At 47.3% G+C, this 21,965-nt stretch overlaps 1 protein-coding gene across 14 annotated transcripts in view; it reads left to right on the top strand.

Moving 5' to 3' along the window:
- Positions 1–21,965, top strand: part of Ntrk2 (neurotrophic receptor tyrosine kinase 2) — a 315,342-nt gene that overhangs the window by 1,061 nt on the left and 292,316 nt on the right. For 8 of the 14 annotated variants that reach the window (XM_063276070.1, XM_017600456.3, XM_063276069.1 and 5 more), the window contains exon 2: positions 906–1,461. In XM_063276070.1, the coding sequence (XP_063132140.1) occupies positions 1,250–1,461 (212 nt within the window). In that variant the 5' untranslated portion in view covers positions 906–1,249. Of the gene's footprint in view, positions 1–82; positions 533–905; positions 1,462–2,632; positions 2,680–21,965 lie in introns of those variants that run through there. The other 6 variants (XM_008771425.4, XM_008771427.4, XM_006253507.5 and 3 more) reach the window with 3 other exon arrangements.

Raw genomic sequence — 21,965 nt, 5'->3', positions numbered from 1 at the left:
AGGGGCACACACGCGCGCGCGCGCGCGCTCACATGCACACCCGCACAGCTACCCCGCCAAGGTGTGTGCGTGCGCGCGAGTGTGAACTCCCACATGCTGCTGTCTGCGCCTGGCCGCTGGCACCAAGCCTCCTCCTCCCCGCTCGCCCCCAGATTCCCTCCCCTCCGCCTTGCTTTTGTCTGGAGGGTGCTATGCTATGCCTGTGTGCGAGTGCGTGTGCGTGCGTGCGTGTGTGTGTGTGTGTGTGTGTGTGTGTGTGTGTGTGTGTGTGTGTGTGAGCGTGTGTGTTTTTGGATTTCATACTAATTTTCTGGAGTTTCTGCCCCTGCTCTGCGTCAGCCCTCACGTCACTTCGCCAGCAGTAGCAGAGGCGGCGGCGGCCGCCGGTTAGAGCCCAGTCGCTGCTTCAGCTGCTGTTGCTGCTTCTGCGGCGCTCTGCTCCCTGCGCTGGCTACGGGAGGCCGGGGGAGCCGCGCCGACAGTCCTCTGTGGCCAGGGCCGGCACTGTCCTGCTACCGCAGTTGCTCCCCAGGTGGGATGTGCCGCGCCACCTGCCCACCTCCCCTTTCCCCCCCGCGCCCAGCGGCCGGGGAGGATTCTGCAGCATCATTGGGGCCCCATCGCTGCCGCAGCCTCTTTAGAGGGTCCTCGGCTTGGCCTGTGCCATGGAATCTGCTCTCATAGACCTGTTCCCGACTTCTCACGCCTCGGCCTCAGGCTTGAAGGGAGAGCGGGCACACTGGGGGGCCACTGAGGGGCAAGTTGATTGCCGGGCGGGAGCTGGGTATTCAGACCTTCATTCTCCAGGCTGGGGTTCAGGGTGAGGAGAGCGCGGGAGGGACTGTGTCCCATTTGGTGGTGTGTAGGGTCTACGCTTAGTCTCATCCATGTCTGTTTGTCCTCAGCCCTGAGGTGCGCACCGATATCGATATCCGTGCCGGTTTAGCGGTTCTGCGACCCAAAGAGTCCAGGGAGAGCCACCGAGTGGCGCCTGGCGTATAGGACCATGCAGCCGCCTTGTGGCTTGGAGCAGCGGCCCGTGATGTTCCAGCCACTGTGAACCATTTGGTCAGCGCCAACCTGCTCAGCCCCAGCACCGACAGGCTCAGCCTCTGGTACGCTCCTCTCGGCGGGAGGCCATCAGCACCAAGCAGCAAGAGGGCTCAGGGAAGGCCTCCCCCCTCCGGCGGGGGACGCCTGGCTCAGCGTAGGGACACGCACTCTGACTGACTGGCACTGGCAGCTCGGGATGTCGCCCTGGCCGAGGTGGCATGGACCCGCCATGGCGCGGCTCTGGGGCTTATGCTTGCTGGTCTTGGGCTTCTGGAGGGCTTCTCTTGCCTGCCCCATGTCCTGCAAATGCAGCACCACTAGGATTTGGTGTACCGAGCCTTCTCCTGGCATCGTGGCATTTCCGAGGTTGGAACCTAACAGCATTGACCCAGAGAACATCACCGAAATGTGAGTTCCTTGTACTTTTTCTCCTGTCCCCACCTCAGGGCTCAGGCAGGTATATGTTGGGACAGATGCTGTCCCAAACATAGCAAGAAGTCAGAGACCAGAGAGATGGAGTATCTGTCACTTCCCTGTCTGTTTCACTGGCTTAGGGTTGGCAGTTGGTGAAGAGTGGGACTCTAAAAATTCCATATAGAGAGAAATATAATCATATATGCATATACATTATGTCCCTGGGAAGGAATTCTGTGTGCATTTTCATTTCAAAGTTCTGATGGGTGTGTTTTAGGCTTTCCATACATGACAATTATATTGGAACATTTTTGTTTAGTAAAATATTCTGTGTGTGTGTGTGTGTGTGTGTGTGTGTGTGTGTGTGTGTGTGTATTGTGAGAGAAGTTCCAGTAATATTAACCAGAAAGGAGGTTAAAACCATTCATTTCCAAGAATTGGTTGAAGGAAGCAAGGGTCTCTCCCTCAGCATCTTTTCCTGAGGTTTGGAGTTGACTGGTCCTGTCTCCCTTTTTCATACCATCTATTGGATTTTGCTTCAGAGATTGCAGCCAGAGATGCTTTGAGGATGCTCTGTAAGAGGAGAAGTTCAGAGTGTCGAAAAGCACTCGCTCAAGAGAGAAAATGCGATCACGGGAAGGGCTAAAAGCCTGGGCTGATTTAATTTGGACCTGATTTTTCAGAGATATGATTTTTGAGACCATTTGGATTATAAATCTTAATTGCCCATTGAAAAATTCCCCGGGACTAGGCTAGATGGCAGGCAGTGTGCACACTGACCGATGGCAGCTTCAGCCTTGGACCTTCGTCTCCCTAGAAAGGTTACAGCTTGTCCCAGCTCGGTGGAGAAACAGAAACACGTTCCTTTTCTCCCTGTTGGATGTCTTGTGATGAATACCCTGCCAAGCAGGAACCCAACCGTCCTTTCTCTAGGTCACCTGTGTTGGACGTACGGCAATTGTCCTTTCCCGGCAATCTTGCCAGTTTCATGTCTCACAAACAGAAGGTTTTATTCATCTGTGCAGAGGATTATAAAGCTAAGTTTCCTGGGTGATTGGGACTGAGAAAGGCAGCCTTGAAAGTATGGCTTGGGCTGTGGCCTTCCGGTTGGCGAGTGCGCATGCACCCCCTCCCCCAATGTACAACGGTGTTTTCTGCCAGTGCAGCTGCCGATGCCAAAGGCATCAAGATAACCCGTTTTGGTTTTTAAATGTAAGTAGGAGTCCCTTCTAATCTTGCTGTTCTGCTACTGATGATTGCGCTGTAGGCCTCAGGTGGAAGGAAAGAAAGGCAAAGCAAGGTGGAGTGTGCAGGCCTGGTGTAGCTGAGCTAATCCGGCCATGTCCGTGAACAGTCATCCAGGGTGCCAGGTTCCCAGTCTTTGACATGTGGGGCAGCAGCAACCCAGTGGGAGGGTCGGGTGGGTATGTGCCTGTCTGGGGCTGGGCTTGTCCAAAGAGTCTGTGGTCTTTCTCAGTACCCGTGCCTTTCCGAAGGTGAATGTCAGTCAGACGGAGGGGCCTTGTGGAAGGAACTCAGAGCCTTTTGGTGGCTGGAGACCCGGAAGGTGCATTGGCATAGCTAGAAACCACAGCATTTTTATTTCTTTTAAATCCAATGGTAGACACTGAATGAGGAAAGAAATGAGATGCGGTGCTTGGTTCTCACTTCGGTTGCTTACTTTAACGTGTTCTGAGATCAGCTGAAAAGAAGAAACCCAAAAGCAGCACCGCTGAGGTTCCAGAGTGTTCTGCCTGATGCATACTGCCAGAAACCGACAGTCTGGGCAGAGCATTCTATGGTTTTCTTGCAGATGTTGTTACTTCTTTTCTATGTGACGGCAGCATATATATATATATATATGTGTATGTATGTATGTATGTATGTATGTATGTATGTATATGTATATGTATATGTATACACACACACACACACACACACACACACACACACACACACTCTATTGTGACGCCCCAGTTCCTACTCTGGTTTTATTTGGAAACCCATCGGTATTGCGGGAACTGGGAACTCAGCATGTGACTGAGTGTCCAGGATGCTGGAGTAGGTTGGTTTTACCCATCAGGCTAGGAAGAGACAAGGCCTAGAAGAAGGTATTTCTGTTTCCTTAGCCCCTCGGTGGCACTTGAGCCTATCCAGGTAGCATCTCTAAATTGTATTGTAATGCTTCATTGGGAAAAAAAAACCAATTATTTTGAACTCAAAAATAATATCACCAGCTGAGCTGCTTTCCCCGTCAGCCGTATAGGATGCCATCTGTGTTCCTCTTCCCAACGTGATAATATTTGTTTGATCAACTTGGCCGGTGGCTATGAGCTACAGTTTGGAGCCAAATTACACAATTAACAAACTCTGTTATTTGGTCCAGCGCTATTCTTAATGTATCCCGGGCTAGCAATTGAGTTGATTTGTGTATCCCTGAAGTTATGTGTCTCTGGCCTCTGAGCATGGAAGTGGTGTCTGTAATCCACACGCAGAACTTGCGAAGGCAACAGCTGACCATTCACACTGGAAGAGAATGTACCTTTTGGTGTCTGTGTTGTGTCCCTTAGGGTTCACAAAGACAAATGCTAGAGTATTTTGAGAATATAGTAGAGCAGCTAACAGGCAGGGCTCTGTGTTTATATGAAGTTGAAATCAACCTGACATGCCAGAGTCATCGTTTGAGCTTGTTTGATTAGAAGTCTTAGTGTCACGGCGCCCGTTGCCCCTTGTTTATCTCCTAAGCTGATCTGCGTTTCTTCGAGTGATGGTCAGAGATGCGTGTTTGAGCATCACACCGCACAGGGGCTCCCTTCTGATGTTTGCAGACCACAGCAGTGCCGAGTTAACCTTTAAATCCATGCCAGTGCAATCCTGTTGGGTTCATGGCCATTTCAACCCCCGTGGTGCCAAGTGCCGAGGAGTAGAGCGTCACCCAAGTGGTAGGTAAAAGGCACAGTTAAGATGAGTCTACCGTCTTAACCTATGGTCAGAACAAGTTTCCCGTGGGAAGCGTTTTAGTGTTCCATGCCCTCTAATGTGCCTGTGTTTATGAAGGCGCGTAGGGAATCTCTTTCTGAACGTCTTGGGTGGTATTCTCTGAATCGGGGGCAGTGTTTGGAACCCAGTCTGATATTTATTTCTCTTAGCACAACATAAATAGAACCCACAGCTTCTCCTGCCAGAGCTTCCCAGTGCGTTCTATCACTCGCTGGTTAAGTGCAGCAATGCTTTGCCATTAATACATTGATTCTGGCCCCGGCACCTTAGTAAGCTCTGCTATTACAATTAATTGTGTTTAAAGCATTCTGGCATTTGCCAGGGCATCGGTATGGTCTTCGCTCTGAGGCCCCTCCATTGGTGTGGGTTCTAGAACTTTGGGTTGTAGGGTTTTTTTTTTTTTCTCTCCCTGCACTTTTAAGAGCCATGAATTTTATCTTGAGCGCGGTTGCACAAGTCACACCAGGTTTATTAATAAATGCAGTGCTATTCATTATCTAGTACAATTTGCAAACTACAGGTGAGACCTTACTGTCCACACAGTAGAGGTGTGAGCAGACCCCGGCTCAGCACCACCATTTGGAGTCTTTTATTGCTTCCATACCTTCAGTCTCATTTAGTTGCACTGGGTAAGGCAATGAAAAAGCCCAGTGACCCTTTTGACACTACTCTCTCCTCCCCCGTCACTGAATGTACAGGAAAATGTGTTTGATTTTCTTCTTCTCTGCAAAGTGATACTTCCTTATGGGAATTCAGAGTGCTTAGAGTTAAGAGAAGAGCCGGGTTATACATTGTTGCAAGCAAGCAATGGGAGCGGAGCTCCCTCCCTCCTGCTGAGCCTGGGTCTGTTTAAGGTCATCTGCTGTTTCTCTCCCAGAAACCGTTTGTGTATCTCTTTGAATATTCCCTGGTAATGATATTTGCTAAGATGAAGAATCAGCTGAGCAGCTGAAGGTCGAGTCTCCTTCCCCTCAGGGGCTGTCCATATGACCTGACTATATAAGGCCATCGAAGTATAAAACCTTGAGTTTTTGTTTAGCTGCAGAAGGGAAAATCCATTTCTTCTTGTTGCGCTAATTTTTTTTTTGTTTTGCATTGAGTGGTAAGTCAGTTCCCCAGGTTTGAACTCATCTATCGGGGGAGAAACACTATCAAGCCATCATTGGACACCATACACTGACATTGTCTTTTTACGTTGGTTCTTCTGTATCTCTGGAGTGGCTCTTGTGGGTCCCTACATAAGCCTACATAAGCAGATACCCAAGGAACCCCTTGAGCCATGAGGTCGGATATGGCATTGGATCTGCCAGTCTGCTGAACAACAGTAATGTGCAATGAGTGCCTCCTGCTACAGTCCTACAAGTCAGCAAGGGCTCAGGACAGACATTATTCATACATGACAAGGCTGTCTGTTTTTGTCTTTTGTTTTTGTTTGATGTGTATGTGTGTATATGGGGAAGAGAGAGTATGAGAAAGAGAAATAAGAGAGAGCATGAGAGAGAGAGACAGAGAGAGAGAGATAATCAGAGACAGAGAGACAGAGAGGGGGAGAGAGAAAGGGGGAGAGAGAGACAGAAAGATACACACACATACACACACAGAGAGAGAGAGACAGACAGACAGAGAAAGAGAGACAGACAGAGAGAAACAGAGAGAGAAAGACACACACAGAGGGAGAGAGATAGAGAGACAGAGAGAGGGAAAGAGAGAGACAGAAACACAGAGAGAGAGAGAGAGACAGACAGACAGACAGACAGAGAAAGAGAGACAGAGAGACAGACAGAGGGAGAGAGATAGAGGGGGAGAGAGAGACACACGCACATACACACACACACAGACAGAGAGAGACAGAGACAGAGACACAGAGAGAGACACACAGAGAGAGACAGACAGAGAGAGGGAACACCGAAGAGCCTAAACTCACAGATTACTAGTAGCTGCCTGGTCACTACTCACGATCTACTTGGTCAAGCTATTTTAAATACAAATCTCACCTTGCCATCCCAACTGGCAGAGACCTGAACTCCGAAGCAGCCTGATAATTTTAGGTCTGCATTTGGTTGCTGGTCGATCTCCATTATAAAGGCAGAGACCCCCCCCCCCCAACCAGGATTCCCTTACCACTTACTTCCCTTTCTGGAATGTCCAAGAGGTTGGGAAATCATAAATATTGATCTTGAGATGAGTACATGAATATTCCTGAAGGCACCACAGCTCTCCAAAGAGAAGCAGTGCACAAACACAGATTTCTTTCTTCAAGTGTTTCAAAACCACCCCATAGCAGAAACAGGGAGCTATGACTTTTGGGAGCCCACCTGAGACAGGGACCTGGGTCTCCATAAGTGAAGTTTCTCCTGGCTTTGAAGTTCCCCAAAGCTTGGCTTGGAGTGGAGGCTCCTGTCCTTGCACCAACAGTGGGATAGAAGAGGATGCATGGTGCCCAGAGTCAGCAGTGCATCTCTGTTATGTCTTTTAGGATGTGAGCTGCTCTCCAGGCTGTTGGCACAGCAGTGCTGGTCTGTGAGGGGTGACAGGGACGGGGTTCAGAAAGGTTGCTTCCAATCAAGACCATAGAAAGAGAAGAGACCCTGCAGTCCCCATTCCCCTCTGTAAAATCACCAAGGTCTTGCAGGAATGAGAATCCATCTCCTTGTATCCAGGCGAGCACTGTGGCCTCTCCGTTGGAGACCTCTCCTCTGTTTCTAGTCTTCAGACTGAGATCTAACTCCAAGCCACTACTAGAGCAGTTTTGGAAACTGGAAGGCAAGCTTGGGAAGGCTAGCTCTGTGCAAACACATTCTGTGTGAGGCAGTGCAATTTAGGCGGATTCCAAAGCAATGACTTTACCTTCACATGGGAAGGCATGCCTTTCTACATTGATAATAGAAATAATATGTGCATGTATAGTCTTCTGCCTCACACAGTTCTGCTACCTCACAGAACTGAGCTAGCAAGAAAAGTCCTTGTGACTTGGTAGAGATGACTACCAAGCCAAATGGGCTAGTATGGCGGGATGATACTGGAGAGTGCACAAGGAACACAGGACAGAAGAGCCCTATGTCCTAGCTGGGACCTGCAGCCCTTTATACGAAGCCTGCTATCATCCCTGAAAACCCTATGGCCACAGACTACTTATTCATTCTTCCCTGGCTTCCCTCTGCCCTCTTTCCCAATTCTCTAAGACTGAAGACCAAGCTTAGCATCAGAACCAGTGAGCAAAGCTCAGGGTGCACCTAACGGACTACCCTGTGTGTCCTCAAGGTCCACAGTGACAGAAGAACACATCCGAGATAGGACTGTTTGCCTGAGACAGACCCAAGGGGTTCCTTGGGTATCTGCTTATGTAGGCTTAAAACCTCACCCTGAAGTAGAAGGCCTTGACAGCCTTTGAGGGGACGGTCTGGCTCACCTCTCTACCCAGCTCTGGTCAAGTAGGCCTTAGTTAGGGACGGAGCACCAGGAACTCATCTAGACCTCAGGGTCCTCAACTGCAGCTTCCTGGGTTTGGTTTTCAACCTAGCACGTGGAGGGGGAGGGGTGGAATGATGTCTCATCCTGTCTTTCCCCTCCCACTTTCATTCAGCTCCTTGCGGGCTGTTGTACTCAAGAGACGCGCGATTCGGGTGACTTTAGTAATTTTTAATCTCCTTAATAGGGAGTAAAACTATTAATTAAACTCTATTTAGAGATCCTTTTCTACTTCAAATAAAGACCAGCTAGTTTTTTAGCACTTCAGCCTTTCTCGTAATCTTTACGCACACCCGTATACCACAGAAATGATACTTGTGTAGAACCCCATGGCTGTAAATCTCTGCTAAAACTCCACTCCATGTGATCCGTCAGGTTGAATCTCGGAGACTTAAAAAGCTCTCCTGGCCGTGGAAGGCTAGCTGTCTGAAGTCACTCTTTCGACTCCATTCAGATCATTGCTTGCCCAGGACCCGATGAGGCATCTTAGAGTAAAGTTCGTGAATGTTGGTCCGTCTTCTGAGTCTTTTATCAGCACATGTATGGAAATTTCTCTGAATCAAGAGATGCTGGGATTTGAGTTTTCAAATGACCTGTGAAATATAGTGCAACCCCCCACGCCTGCCCCCCAACATTTCTAACAAGGATGAGAGGGCAAAATGATTAAGCAGTTAATGTGACCTGCCTCCAAGCCTGAGGGCTTGAGTTCAAGCCCCAGGACCTAAATGGTGGAAGGACAGGACTGTCTCCTGCAAGTATCCTCTGAATTAAAGACATGCATACACACATATAGGCATGCACAAGTACAAATAGTTAATTAATTAACTAACTAACTAATTAACTAAATAACTAAATAACAGACCAGAAAGCCCTAAGCCTTGTCATGGGGGTTGTTTCTACCTCATGGATCCCAGAGCCCCTCGTGAGGTAAGAGGTATCTGTCACCACATGTGACTCTGGCTCACTATGCCCAGGCCCCCTATCTCTTCCCTGAAGTTGCCTTACTCATTTGTTATGTGTGAGCAAGAGAACTTGGCATGGTGACCTTTAAATTCCCTGACAGGGTATGATTAAAAAATAAAAATAAAACAAAATCAAGCACCTCTCTCCAAAACAAACAAACCGGGTTTGCAGAAGTGGCTCAGTGGTAGAAGGCATTACCTAGCATGCTAAGGCTCTGGGCTCAACTCTTTGCACCATAAAACCCACCAAGGAACTACCCATCCACCCATCCAGCCACCGAACACACCAACAAACAAACCATCCAATTAACCACCCACACCACCAGCCAAGAGAACAGAAAACCCCAAGCGAGCTAAGAAGCTGGTTACTCTGTTTAGTGGGATCCAGTCTCCCTTCACAGCTGCTCCCGGATGCTCTAGAAGGCTCTGCTCTGTAGATGTCTTGCTTGCAGACTCCTGTGGCTTGAATGTTTGTGCCTGACTCCGCCCCCTTTCATATTCCCATGTTCACCTTTAATCCCCAAAGCAATGGTGCTAAGAGGTGGCAGACCCTTCATGCAACAGAATGAGTGCCCTTTGAAGAGACTTCCCATGGCTCAGGGCTTCCTTCTACAATGTGAAGACAGACACAGAAGGTGCCACTTCTGACAAATAGGCACCATTTGACACTGTATCTGCTGGGATCCTGATCTTGGTCTTGCCAGCCCTCAGAACTATGAACGATAAACTTCTGATGGCAAGAATGAGTTCTTACAAATTTTCTTTATAGCAGTCCAAACGGACAGGCACACCTGGCTGCTTTGGTCTTTCCTTTTGTGGCTTTTCGGGTTTCTTATTCTGTGGAGAGAGAGAGAGAGAGAGAGAGAGAGAGAGAGAGAGAGAGAGAGAGAGAGAGAGAGAGAGAGAGAGAGAGAGAGAGAGAGAAGAGAGAGAGAGAGAGAGGAGAAGAGAGAGAGGGAGGGAGAGAGAGAGAGAGAGAGAGAATTTGGCTGTGATTGTGAAGGAGTCTTGTCTTCCTCCCCCCTTTCTGGTAGCTGACCTGGAATTTAAGTCACCATTGTTTGAGCAGGGCTGAGTGAGGTTCACACAGATAATGGGTAAAGGAACTTTGCACGAGTAAAAGGAACTCTATAGGAAGATGGTTTGAGCTTGACAAATTGCATGAAGTCTGACCTCAAGGGTTTTTGTGCTGGAAGCTCAGTCCCCATGTGTGTAATGGAGAGGCGGAACCCAGTGTGAGCTGACTAGACCATAGGGACCCCACCTCATGACTGACCTGAGGTGTTTCTGGAGGTAGTCAGTTTGGTTTGGGAGAGAGGGTCAGGTCTCTGCCTGTATTCGTGACCATGAGGGTGGGTTGCTGTAAGATGACCAGTATCCCTCTGTCTCCCACTTCAATTCTGCATGGCTGTCATGAGACTTGGCACTGGGAACTGCAAACTAAGTCAACTCAGCCTTGAGTACTTGTTACAGCAGCAAAGACAATGTCCAAGGCATGTTGAAACTACCACAGCCAGTGAGGGCGTCTGGCCACTGTGGAACTGCTGATTCATTTAAGTCCACCTTGGGTCTGGCATTCTGAATGACCATTTGGCCTTTATTGGTAAGGACCTAGATGGATGCTAACACCTAAAGGATTCCTTTGCTTTTGATCAGCTAGCCTGGGCATGGTGTTTTCTTTCTTTCTTTCTTTCTTTCTTTCTTTCTTTCTTTCTTTCTTTCTTTCTTTCTCTCTCTCTTTCTCTCTCTCTCTCCTTCTTCTTCTCTTTTTTATTTCATTCTCTCTTTGTTTGCTTCTTTGTTTCTTCCTTCTCTCTCTTCTTTCTTTCTGCTTATTCATTCATTCATTCATTTGTTTGTTTGTTTATTTTTAACAGAGCCTGCTCCAGTGCTATGGGTGGCAGAACTCTGACACGTGGATTTCTCTAAGTCACCCCTCCTGTGTCAGCTCTCTCCTGTCCTGGACAGTGTCCTTTCTGTGGATTCCCACTAAGAGAGCTGAGATTCCTCTCTAGGGTTGGGGGAATAACATCCTTAACGCGTACCATCTGTCCGCATTTTAAGTACCTGTACCAGGTAGCTTAAGTGTTGGTTTCGAATCAAAACTCGCTGCTGTGTGTTTATTGACAACATGGTTGACATCAAGCCTGGGCAACATTAGCGGATGAGGTCCTGGAGGGTTCCTAACTCACTGGTGTTTTTGGTTAGCTGGCCTTTTGTGACAATGGTGATGGAAATACTATGTCAACAGGATCACGTCTTACCTTTCTGCTCACCAGACCCTTGCATTTGGGCTAAATAATCTCCACAGAGGCTGCTGGGGACAGCGTGACAGAGCGAATCATGCTAGGAGCTCTGCCCTACCAGTCAGACCTCAGAACTGATCTTTATCCCCTCTCATGTGTGTCCCCTTTCCTGCTCCCTGTACCCCATCCTAATAGATCATTGTAACCCTCGGCACCCTTCCCTCATCTACAGGACTTCTCGGCAGAACTCAGCTTTGTTGCCAAGCCCTCCTTGAAACTCCCTTCCTGGGTCCTAGGGCCCCACAGTGGTCCATCTCCCAGGTATACTCTTGGGTCTTTCTTGTGGGTTTTTCTATTTCCACTCCTCCATTAAAGGTTGATTTCTCTGAAGTTTTGACCACAGATGCTTCCCTTCCTGGGCTACCCCATGCTCAGACATTATGGTGTCTGTGGCCTCTTTTGAGCTAATGACATCCCATCCATGTTCCGGTGATGATCTTCAGGCCCGTGCGCTCAGCTGTTACTGAACGCTCCTGGATATGCAAGGGAACGTCACTCTGAGCACTTACGAATTAAATCCACGGTCAGTGGGGTTCCCTTCCCTTCACGATGACAGCACAGCCCATATAGGAACACAGACCAGAAACCGGGTTTCACTCTCTCTTTGGTTTGCTGCAGTCGTTCATGTATCAGTTCAACTTCTGTAGCATTTCTTTTTTTTTTTTTTTTTGATTCTTTTTTTCGGAGCTGGGGACCGAACCCAGGGCCTTGCGCTTCCTAGGTAAGCGCTCTACCACTGAGCTAAATCCCCAGCCCCAGCATTTCTTGAATAAACATTTTCACTTCTTTTAGCTCTGGTATCCGTTTTGTTCAGTTCCCCTTACACATCCTTCCTTTTTTTTTTTTTTAAAGATTTATTTATTCCATATAAATACACACCAGAAGAGGGCATCGGGTCCCATTACAGATGGTTGTGAGCCACCATGTGGTTGCTGGGAATTGAACTCAGGACCTCTGGAAGAGCAGACAGTGCTCTAACCACTGAGCCATCTCTCCAGCCCCCTTTCCTTTCTTTAAATATTTGTGGGCTCTGTCTGCGGGGGACACCATGCTGAACCCCTAGAACACAGTGAGAAATGCTAATCTTGCCTCTTCTTTGGGAGCTCACAGTCTGAGAGGGAAAACAAGTATCAAATAAGCACTTAGTTAAAAAACGATTCAACCACGATCACTGCCATCTTTTCCTTAAAATCCCGTGGTTGCCTCCTTGTGTGCGTGCCTGACCCCTGACCCACTCTGGGTATCTGTATCCCGGTAGCAGAATGGTCACGAATGTGGTGCACCGGCCAACATATTGTTATTAGGTTACACTATAAAGAGTGCACATAACTATTGCATGGCTAGAACATGGAGGTCAGCATGAGAACCCCTTCCTACCCAAGCAGATCTCTAAAGAAGAACAAATTGTGGCTGGCAGCTTGCTTAGCAATCTTGGAGCCCCGGGCACTTACTTTCACAGTTAGCATGTTTGGCAGCATCAGGCTAAGCTTGGTAGAGGCTCCATCTTCCTCTAGACAGACGGTCAGGACTGGATCCTCTGGGCAGATGCCCCGCCCTTTTCTCTTAACTGCCCAGCACCAATTCCACTTGACAGTCATCCTTTTGGAAGCCCAAGACCCTTTTGAACTCTGTAGGTGATTTTACTTATCTTTCTCTGAAATGCATTAATTTTATTATATGTGACACATTATTATTAACTTATTGCATGTGAATTTTATGGATAACTTTTTTTTTTTTTTTGGTTCTTTTTTTTCGGAGCTGGGGACCGAACCCAGGGCCTTGCGCTTCCTAGGCAAGCGCTCTACCACTGAGCTAAATTCCCAACCCAGGATAACTAACTTTTAATAGTAGCATTGAGCATTATAAACAATGTAACGGGGCCTCTCCTGAAAAGTTGGTTTTTCTTGTAACTGATACCGCAGTCTTCAGCTCCTCGGTCCTTTCCCAACGTAACTACTTGCTCACTTCAGTCTGTTTCTCCTTCCGGAAATAGCCTGCTTGTGCCCGCAGCACAGACGCAGATATGTCTGTTTATACCCACTGTACTGAATCTGGGTTGTTTTCACCTAATGTGTTCAAGCCGTGATTCTCCCTGAGCTGTGCGCACCACTCTTGTTTTCTTCGGAGCTGTCTGAACAGCCTGGTGGCCATACTGGATACTCTCAAGAACTACACCTGTCTTAGTTAGGGTTTCTACTGCTGTGATAAACACCACGGCAAAGGCAACTTGCAGAGGAGAGGGCTTATTGACACTACCGAGTCACAGTCCTTCCCTGAGGGAACTCAGGGCAGGAACCTGGAGGCAGGAACTGAAGCAGAGACCCTGGGGGAGGATGCTGCTTACTTGCTTGCTCCCCTTGGCTTGCTCAGCCTGCTTTCTTACAGGATCCAGAATCACCACCCCAGGGATGGCATTACCCACAGTGGGGTGGGTCTCTGCCATCAGTATCAGTCAAGAAAATGCCCACAGGCCAATCAGTCGGGACATTTTTCTCAATTGAGTTTCCCTTTTTCCAAGTGGTTCTAGGTCATGTGAAGTTGAGACAAAACTAGCCAGGACAACACTCCCGACTTGCCCCGTTCTAGAGCAGTCTCCCAGCTTGAGACCCACAACACAGGAGGGTGAGTCCACAGGCCCTTAGCTCTGGGAGCATCCTGGGAAGCCTGGAGGTATTCACTCTGTCTGTCTCCACCATGTTCCTTCACGTGAGGAAGGGTAAAGGCTCAATGGACAACAGAAGGTTCCTATCTGAAGATCACACACTCCCTTCTTGGCCTGGTGTCCAGGGCCACAGAATCCCATATTGAAGACATCAACTCTACCACTGGGGCCTGCTGAGGTCTTTTCTTCGGGTCTGGTGTTGTGAGGGTGGACCATGCCATGGGTGTGCACATCACTAGTCACTAGTAGTGTGGAGGGGTGAAGTCTGGATCATTAGCACACTCTGTGTGAGCTTCTTCTACAAATAGTTCCAGGAAACCCAGTTATCTGCATGTAGACGATCTCAACAAACCAGATCACAGTCTCTCATCCTGTACAAAATATCTTCTTCCCAGGCCGTAGGAGCTCCCGTGTCCTGGATTCAGTGCCATGCTTCTGACCTCGCTGTGTGTGCTGTCAGTCCTTTGGCACTTTAGTACTGACATACATACAGCCACTCGGATCCTTCAGCAGCAAACCATCTTCCCACTTCCTCTCAGTGCCTGTTGGCTGACCAGGACCTGAGGCTGTCTCTGCCTTCTACTCCTAGCCGGTCCCTCCTTATCATTTAAGTCTGTTCTTCTTTAATATCTAGGCCACATCCTTCCCCACTTTTATGGGATCAATTGTGTGTCCCAGTCATGTCAAGGTCACATGGCATCCCTGGTACACACTGTGCACCTGTTGCATAGCCCCCATTGGGATATAAACGGCATAGGCACAGGTATCACGTGCATCTTGTTTCTGCTCGCTCTCAATACAGTGGAAAGACATGATGGCATGCACTCATGAATTTGCTATTATCTACCTATGAATCATCTATCTATCTATCTATCTATCTATCTATCTATCTATCTATCTATCTATCATCTATCAGTCATCTATAAATCAATCTATCATCTATTGATCTATCATCTATTTTCTACATCTATTTATCATCTATCTATTAATCAATCACCTATCATCTATTTATCATTATCTATATATCTATATCTACCTATCTATAATCTACCTATCAATCTATCATCTATCTATTCATATATCTATTTTTCTATACTTATCACCTATCATCTATCTATCTATCTATCTATCTATCACTCTATCTATCACTCTATCTACCTACCTACCTATCTATCTACTATCTATCTCTTGATTGATCTATCTATGATCCATCTCTCTGTCTGCTTGCCTGTCTGTCTGTCTACCTATCTATCAATCTATCTATGCTTCATTTAGGATTCTAAGTCAGAGTATTCAAGCAGTTTCTCGGCCACTGATATGTAAATCTCCGATATAACTCTTCTAAAGCCACTAGGTTATGGTTTTTATTTATGCAAATAACCCTCACAGAATTAAAATGAGTGATATTAGTTGGTGCACAGTGAGAAATCAATTAACTGTAGAGGGGGAAAGGCCAAAGTTTGGCAAGACTAGAAGAATATTTATTCAACAAGGAGGATGACGGGGGCAGGATGGGAGGAGGAGGGTGGGCAGATGCAGAACGATGCAGAAACATCAGGATGAACCCCGGGAAGAGGAGCCTCCAGCACATCTGCTCCCTGGCCAACAATCGGACGCAGGCAGGGATGAAGAGCCTTGCCTGTTGTGCTGTGTAATTGCCTATGGCGGATAGCCTCGTGGATCAATAGCAGCTTTCCCCGAAGCTGCACTCAGGGTACTTCCCATGTAAGGCGGTGCTGCTGGAGTGAGACTTCAGATGTGATTTATACTCCGTGTAGTGCGGACGGCGGAGGCCATTCGCTTTCCTCAGAGAACTGCCCGCGGTAGGAGCAGAGATGCACTCTGTTGGGGGGTCAGTTTAACACACTACCTGGTAGCGTGCGTGTTTGTCCCTTTGCAGTCGTGACACAGCAGGCTGGCGCTGTGGACCCTGCCTGGGCTTCATCTGCATTTGTAGCGACCGACACTGTTTTGCATCTGAGAACATTTTTATAGTTGTTTGCAGAGCTGATCGCAGAGTAACTGACATACAAGATTGGAAAGCTTTTCGAAATAGAGTGGAGGGATCTATAGGTGAACAGATGGTGTTGAAAGATCCAAACAGATAATTCCTCCGTGAGTTAAATAACACCCACTTGTTTATGTTTGCACAGTGCTATATATTTACACATAAATATATATTTATATATTTAGATTCCCTGCGGGTTTTGAAGAGTTTCAAAAGGGATAGGAATCATAACGGAACTGACTGTAATGCTGACCTCTGATAAGAAAAGAATTTTTTTTTTTGTAGAGTCACAGGTTTCATGGTGAGTCATGGGGACACTCTGGAATTTAATTTTTTGCTGTCTTATTCGATATTCTTTTAAGGATTTTTATCTCTTGCCAGAAAAGCAATTCAAGACAAAAAATCAACAGACAAACAAAACTCCCCTCTGGGGGCTCAGCCCAGGGTTTACTGCTAACTTGACCTGCCTTATAAGTCGTGGAGGCCATAATTCTCCTGTATTTAATTTTATATTTGTACATGTCCAGTTCAAAGAGGGATGGGAATTCTCATGACTGAGTTGTCTTTTTCTGATGGATAGACTGATAGATATGTTTGTGTACGTATCAGTAAGGCATTCACTCTTTTGTTTTTTCTTATTTCTTTCTGTTTTTGTTTGTTTGTTTGTTTGTTTTTTTGAGACAGGGTTTTTCTGTGTAAACCTGTCTGCCCTGCAACTCTCTCTGTAGACCAGGCTGGCCTTGAACTCAGAGATCTGCCTGCTTCTGCCTCCTGAGTGCTGAGATCAAAGGTGTAAGCCACCACTCCCTGGCATTCACTCTTTATTTAGTCAACAAATGTATTTTAAGCATGTCTTCTCTGGGCATTTTTCTGCATTCTAGGTAATGAGACAGGTCAGTTTCTACTGTACCTATAACACAGCCCACTTCAAAGCCACAAATAAAGCTTTCCTTTCACCCTGTCGGACTACCATACCCATCTCTCAACATTTCACGGGATCTTACACATAGTGTGCCAACAATCTATGTGTCACACCCGATTAGTACAGCACCACAACAAAGCCTTGTCCCACATCATCATGGCGAGAAACATGTGCATCAATGGTACAGTTTACCCTCGGGAGGTTAGACTCAGAAGAACAGACTTCTGTAGGCTTAAGTGGCAGATTGGATGTTCTGAGAACCTATGAACACCTAATCAAGAAGTAAGGGTGTGACTCTAGTGGGAGCTTCTGTTGTCCCTTGGACTCTTTTCCCCCTCAGGGGTAGGGACCTGGTAGAGGTGTGCAGACTGCTTATTGTTCGAGCTTCCTAGGTCATTGCCCAGAGCTAAGGGATCCTGGAGTAGCTTGTTTAATAGGTGTTGCTGTGGTTTTGAGCTGGGAGAATGCTCAAGAACAGCATCATTGTAGCTTATATCTCCTGAGAACATGCCTCCAGCTCACAACACTGTTCAGACTCCTCCATCACCAAATCTCACCTTTCTCTGCAGGGACGGGACTCATGGTGAGTCATGTTCTCAGCAAGGACAACTCGGGATGCAGTCTCTTCTCCTCTCCCCCAACTTTTCTTCCCCTAAGTTATATCCTAGGAGAGCCCTGATGTTGTGAAAACTATGTATGAAAAGTTCTCTTTATCATTATGCTTTCTCTTCTTTTTAAATGATGATGGTGGTGATGATGATGATGATGATGATGATGATGATGATGATAAACCAATGACTTCATTGTGCTGGTAGGTGAAGGAAGCCAGATGAACACTTGCCCAGCTCCTAACCCCGCATCTCGGTGACATTCTGTATAGCTAGTGTGGCCATTCTGTAGCGATGGGGATTCACTTAGACTGTGCACATCCACTGTCAAATACAGCTTTATACCCTCACTCACAACTGAAGAGAGAAAGCACAGCAGAGTTAAACCAGAAAACGGTTCTCCCTACCGTCTCTCCCCGCCTCACGTGCCCTTTCCCGGCTGTGTGCCCTTTGTCAGTCATCTCTGACAGCATCCTCCGTCACCCTCCAGGTCTATGCTGCAGGAGCGTGCAGACATCATAGGCTAGGATCCTCGCCTGGGGGACAACATGCTTTCTTTTTTTTTTTTTTTCCCGGAGCTGGGGACCGAACCCAGGGCCTTGCGCTTCCTAGGTAAGCGCTCTACCACTGAGCTAAATCCCCAGCCCCGATGATAGCTATTCTGACTGAGGTGGAAATTCTTTAGTTTTTTTTAACTGAATACTTGATTGGTTCAGGCATGTGGAAGCAGATGGTCAAATTCATTCCCACATTCTCTGGGTGTGGTCACTGCTGTAAAGGAAAGACGGTTGCTAGGTACTCTAGGAAGTGGGTGAGGCAGCTTCCCTCCGCCATGTTGAACTAGGTCACTGCTGTAAAAGAAGGATGAATGGGTTGCTAGGTACTCTAGGAAGTGGGTGGGGCAGCCTCCCTCCGCCATGTTGAACCAGTTACTTCACTTCCGGTGTCTCTGCTTCCTCGTCAGGAAAAGGAGTAACCGTAGAACTGTTCACATATGATGCTGTGTGGCTGAATTAAGCCAGTGCATGTAAAATGCTTGACTCGGTTGACCCCCTTCCTCTTAAAGTTTGAGTGTCTCTCCTTTGCTGTGGTTTGTGGGAGATTCTGTGAGCCCGAAGAGGAACTGTGGTAAAGCGAACGGATTCTCTCTGACCTTGGCACTCATTGAACCGGTGCTGTGGTTGAGAGCACAGACGGCAAGGGAGTGGCGACTGGCCCATGGTTGCATGGTGGAATGCCTCTGGGCTGGTTGGCTTAATACGCTCATCTCACCTGGTGAGCTTGGCTGATTGGGGTACTGCAAGTCTGTGCGCTGCGCAGGCAGGAGGCAGATTTAACCACTGAGATTGAGGACATAGTCTTCTGCAATTGCTGGATAGCCAGTAGACCTTGTCCATTTTACTTAGATTTCTAACTTCTTTTCTTGGACTTTGGAGGTAAGTAGTTTGTGCTCCAATTCCCTCCAATTGTTATTTTTTAAGTGCAAGGCTTCTATAAAATATATGCATTTGAAGCATTTTGAATATTTGACTGACTGCTGTTTTGTGCAGCAGGTGCTAGGCCATCTCAGTATTTGTGTTCAGGATTCTTTATGGCTCGCTGATGCTGACACGGACACATCAAACAGCCAGCACCCCCCCTCCCCGCCAGCCTTCCCCCCCCCCATCTCCGCAGCAACCCTTGTAATTTCTTCTACGAGAGATCCAGCTAGCCCAGAAACGTGTTTTTTTTTTTTTTTTTTTTTTTTTTTTGTTCTTTTTTTTCGGAGCTGGGGACCGAACCCAGAGCCTTGGGCTTCCTAGGCAAGCGCTCTACCACTGAGCTAAATCCCCAACCCCAGAAACGTGGTTTTTAAAGAATCATGTTCTGTGTATAAAAGATCTTCTAGTAGGTCTGTGTCAAAGCCGTCCCTCTTTCTCCACAGTAACTTCCCCATATTGCGGTCACACACAGCAACCTTGGGATCACTCCCACTAGCATGCTTGTAATTTGACTCCAGATAAAGTGATCTGGGGTGAAACACTGAAGAGAATCTGGGGTGCTGTTTACACTGACGTCCTACTTGACTCCCACCCAGTATAACCGCTAGTCAAATCTGTGCCAGATGGAAAGAGACCCTTAGGGAGATACATAGTTACACCGCTTGCCTCCTTCTCCTTTCTTGATGTTTTGCCCATGGCTCAATTCTCTGCTGTGCCGACCTATCCTGAAGCCAGAGACAGCCTTTCCCAGTATCTGTCTATGTGGAGTGACCTCAGAGGCCCAAGAGCTGTTCCAGTGTGATTCATGTTGGCTGAGGGACTACAAGATTTCCTCAGTCCAGGTTCTTCACTGGCGTTTCTTCCTCAGGGATTGCCAATAGCAAAAGAAGTAAAAGAGAGACGTAAATACATTTAAAAAATGTAATGGGTGCATAGGATCAGTTTTAAGAAAAATAAAATTGGATCAAGGTGTCACCGGAACTCTCCAGGTAGAGTAGACTGGCTTGAACCCACAGAGATCCATCCACCTGCCTCTGCTCCCCAAGAGCTGGGATTAAAGGTGTGTGTTGCCAGTTCTCGTGAAGTTTTCATTTTTTAATCAATATTTATCCTGGAAGATCATCTTACTGTAAGATCAAGTGTGGTCACCTACTTCTTATTGAATAAATATTAGAAGCATGGCAAACAATTCTTCACTAGTTTAAACAGTTGATGGTGATAATTTTACATAATAAAGTTAACAGGGTAAAATTAAGAGGAATTAAAGGAGAGGGGGGAGGGGGAGGGGAAGGGAAGAGTGTGTGTGTGTGTGTGTGTGTGTGTGTGTGTGTGTGTGTGTGGTGGAGATCAGAACACTATCTGACAGGAATGCTTGGATTAGTTACATTGACTGGGTCCAGCATTTGACTTCAGCTTCCTGGCAGTGGAAAGAAAAACTCATTATTAGGAAGAAGACAGCCTCTTAAGTCCACAGGAGTGCAGCTTCGTCCAGCTCCCTGTGTGGAAAGGAATTTCTCTGCAGGGACAGTGAATGAATGATAGGGAGCACTGAGCTTACAAAACTCCAGAGGTAGAATTCAGTTTCTTCTGGAGGAAGCTGGGGCGAGACTGAGTCTGCAGAGGCTAAAGTGGCTGGAGAGTTTACTTTCCATGGGCTGTGCGAGCTATAACCTCAGACCCCCATAGCCACAAATCCTTTAGTGAGCTCTACCACGGTGCTCAGAGGTTGTCTCCTCCGATTAGAGCCTCGAAAAAAAAATTCATCTCTTGGTTGCTTGGTTGGATAAGGCCAATTCTATTCTCCTTGAAAACCAGACAAGCAGATGGTGGGGACTGGCATCTTTTTTTTTTTTTTTTTCTTTACAAAGACTGAGCAGCCCAGCCTACAAGCTCATTCAGGTGGAAGCCGCCCAGCCTGCACAGGAAGATGAACAGCGAAGGAACCAGCGGGTAGACCGAGGCATGCTGGGAAGCAGTGATGCGGCATCCCCAGAATTTGGACCAATGGGGGAGTCCCAGAGTTGTGCTGACAGGGACCCAGAAACGGTTTTGGCTTAGGAGCGTGTGAGCAGCTGTGACCAGGCGGCTTTTCCAGCCATGGGAAAACTCTTTTTCAGGCTCCTGTGGTGCCTTCGAACTGAGAGGACTGGTGCCCATCCACCAGGATGAATTAGCCATGGACTGGACCCCAAATCGCCACAGAGCTCTTTTACGCTTTGCGCAATTTCTTTCCCGTTACTGGCCTAAATAGAAACTTAAGTGACTTCTCTGCTAATCGTTCTGCGTTAGGACCCTTTTTGCCCTTGTGTAGTTCAAAGCTGCGTCGGGCCACTGTAATTTGCCAGAGACAAAGGCCTGACGAGGTAAGCATGTTCCTTGGCACCTTGAGAATTATCACAAAGAGTCTACTTTTCCCTCCTGTGGGATTTATCCATCACGGGAAATACTAAGTTTGCCTACATCTATGTTCATTTCTGTTTCTTTTTAACCGTAGAGGAAGTTTCTAGATGTTCTGGAAGAAATGAATGTGTATTAGTGAGCTTTCTGGTGCAGGGACACAACACCCGAGGCAAGGTGGTTATAAAGGAGTGAAGGATTTTCTTGTTTGTGACCCTTGACTTGTAGGAAGGCAGAACAGCATGACGGAAAGAACGTGAGAGGGTGTGTGGGGCAGAGTTGCTCACATTGTGCATGGGGACTGGCCTCCTCCAACCAGGCCACCCTTCCCAAGGCTCCACACCACCTCCCACCAGACACACAGGCTGGCAAACCCACCTTCACTACCTGACTTTTGGGGGAATTTCAGAGCCATGACACAACAGGAAGTATTTTATTGTTTTTTTTTTTTTCTTTTTGTTGGAGCTGGGGACCGAACCCAGGGCCTTGGCAAGCGCTCTACCACTGAGCTAAATCCCCAACCCCTTTATTGTTTTTAAAACGAGATATTTGCTGTCCTTTCTGTGTTATTTCATTGAATGAAGCTCCTTCAGGGGACCTCTGGGCAACTCCTGATAAGGTAGAGTGTATGGGGCATTAATGTCTTAGAGGGGATTAAGAGCAAGAATAAAATCAGCATCACAA

Source organism: Rattus norvegicus, chromosome 17, assembly GCF_036323735.1.
Source record: "Rattus norvegicus strain BN/NHsdMcwi chromosome 17, GRCr8, whole genome shotgun sequence".
NCBI classification, from domain to species: domain Eukaryota; kingdom Metazoa; phylum Chordata; class Mammalia; order Rodentia; family Muridae; genus Rattus; species Rattus norvegicus.
This window is presented reverse-complemented; position numbering and strand designations above follow the sequence as displayed.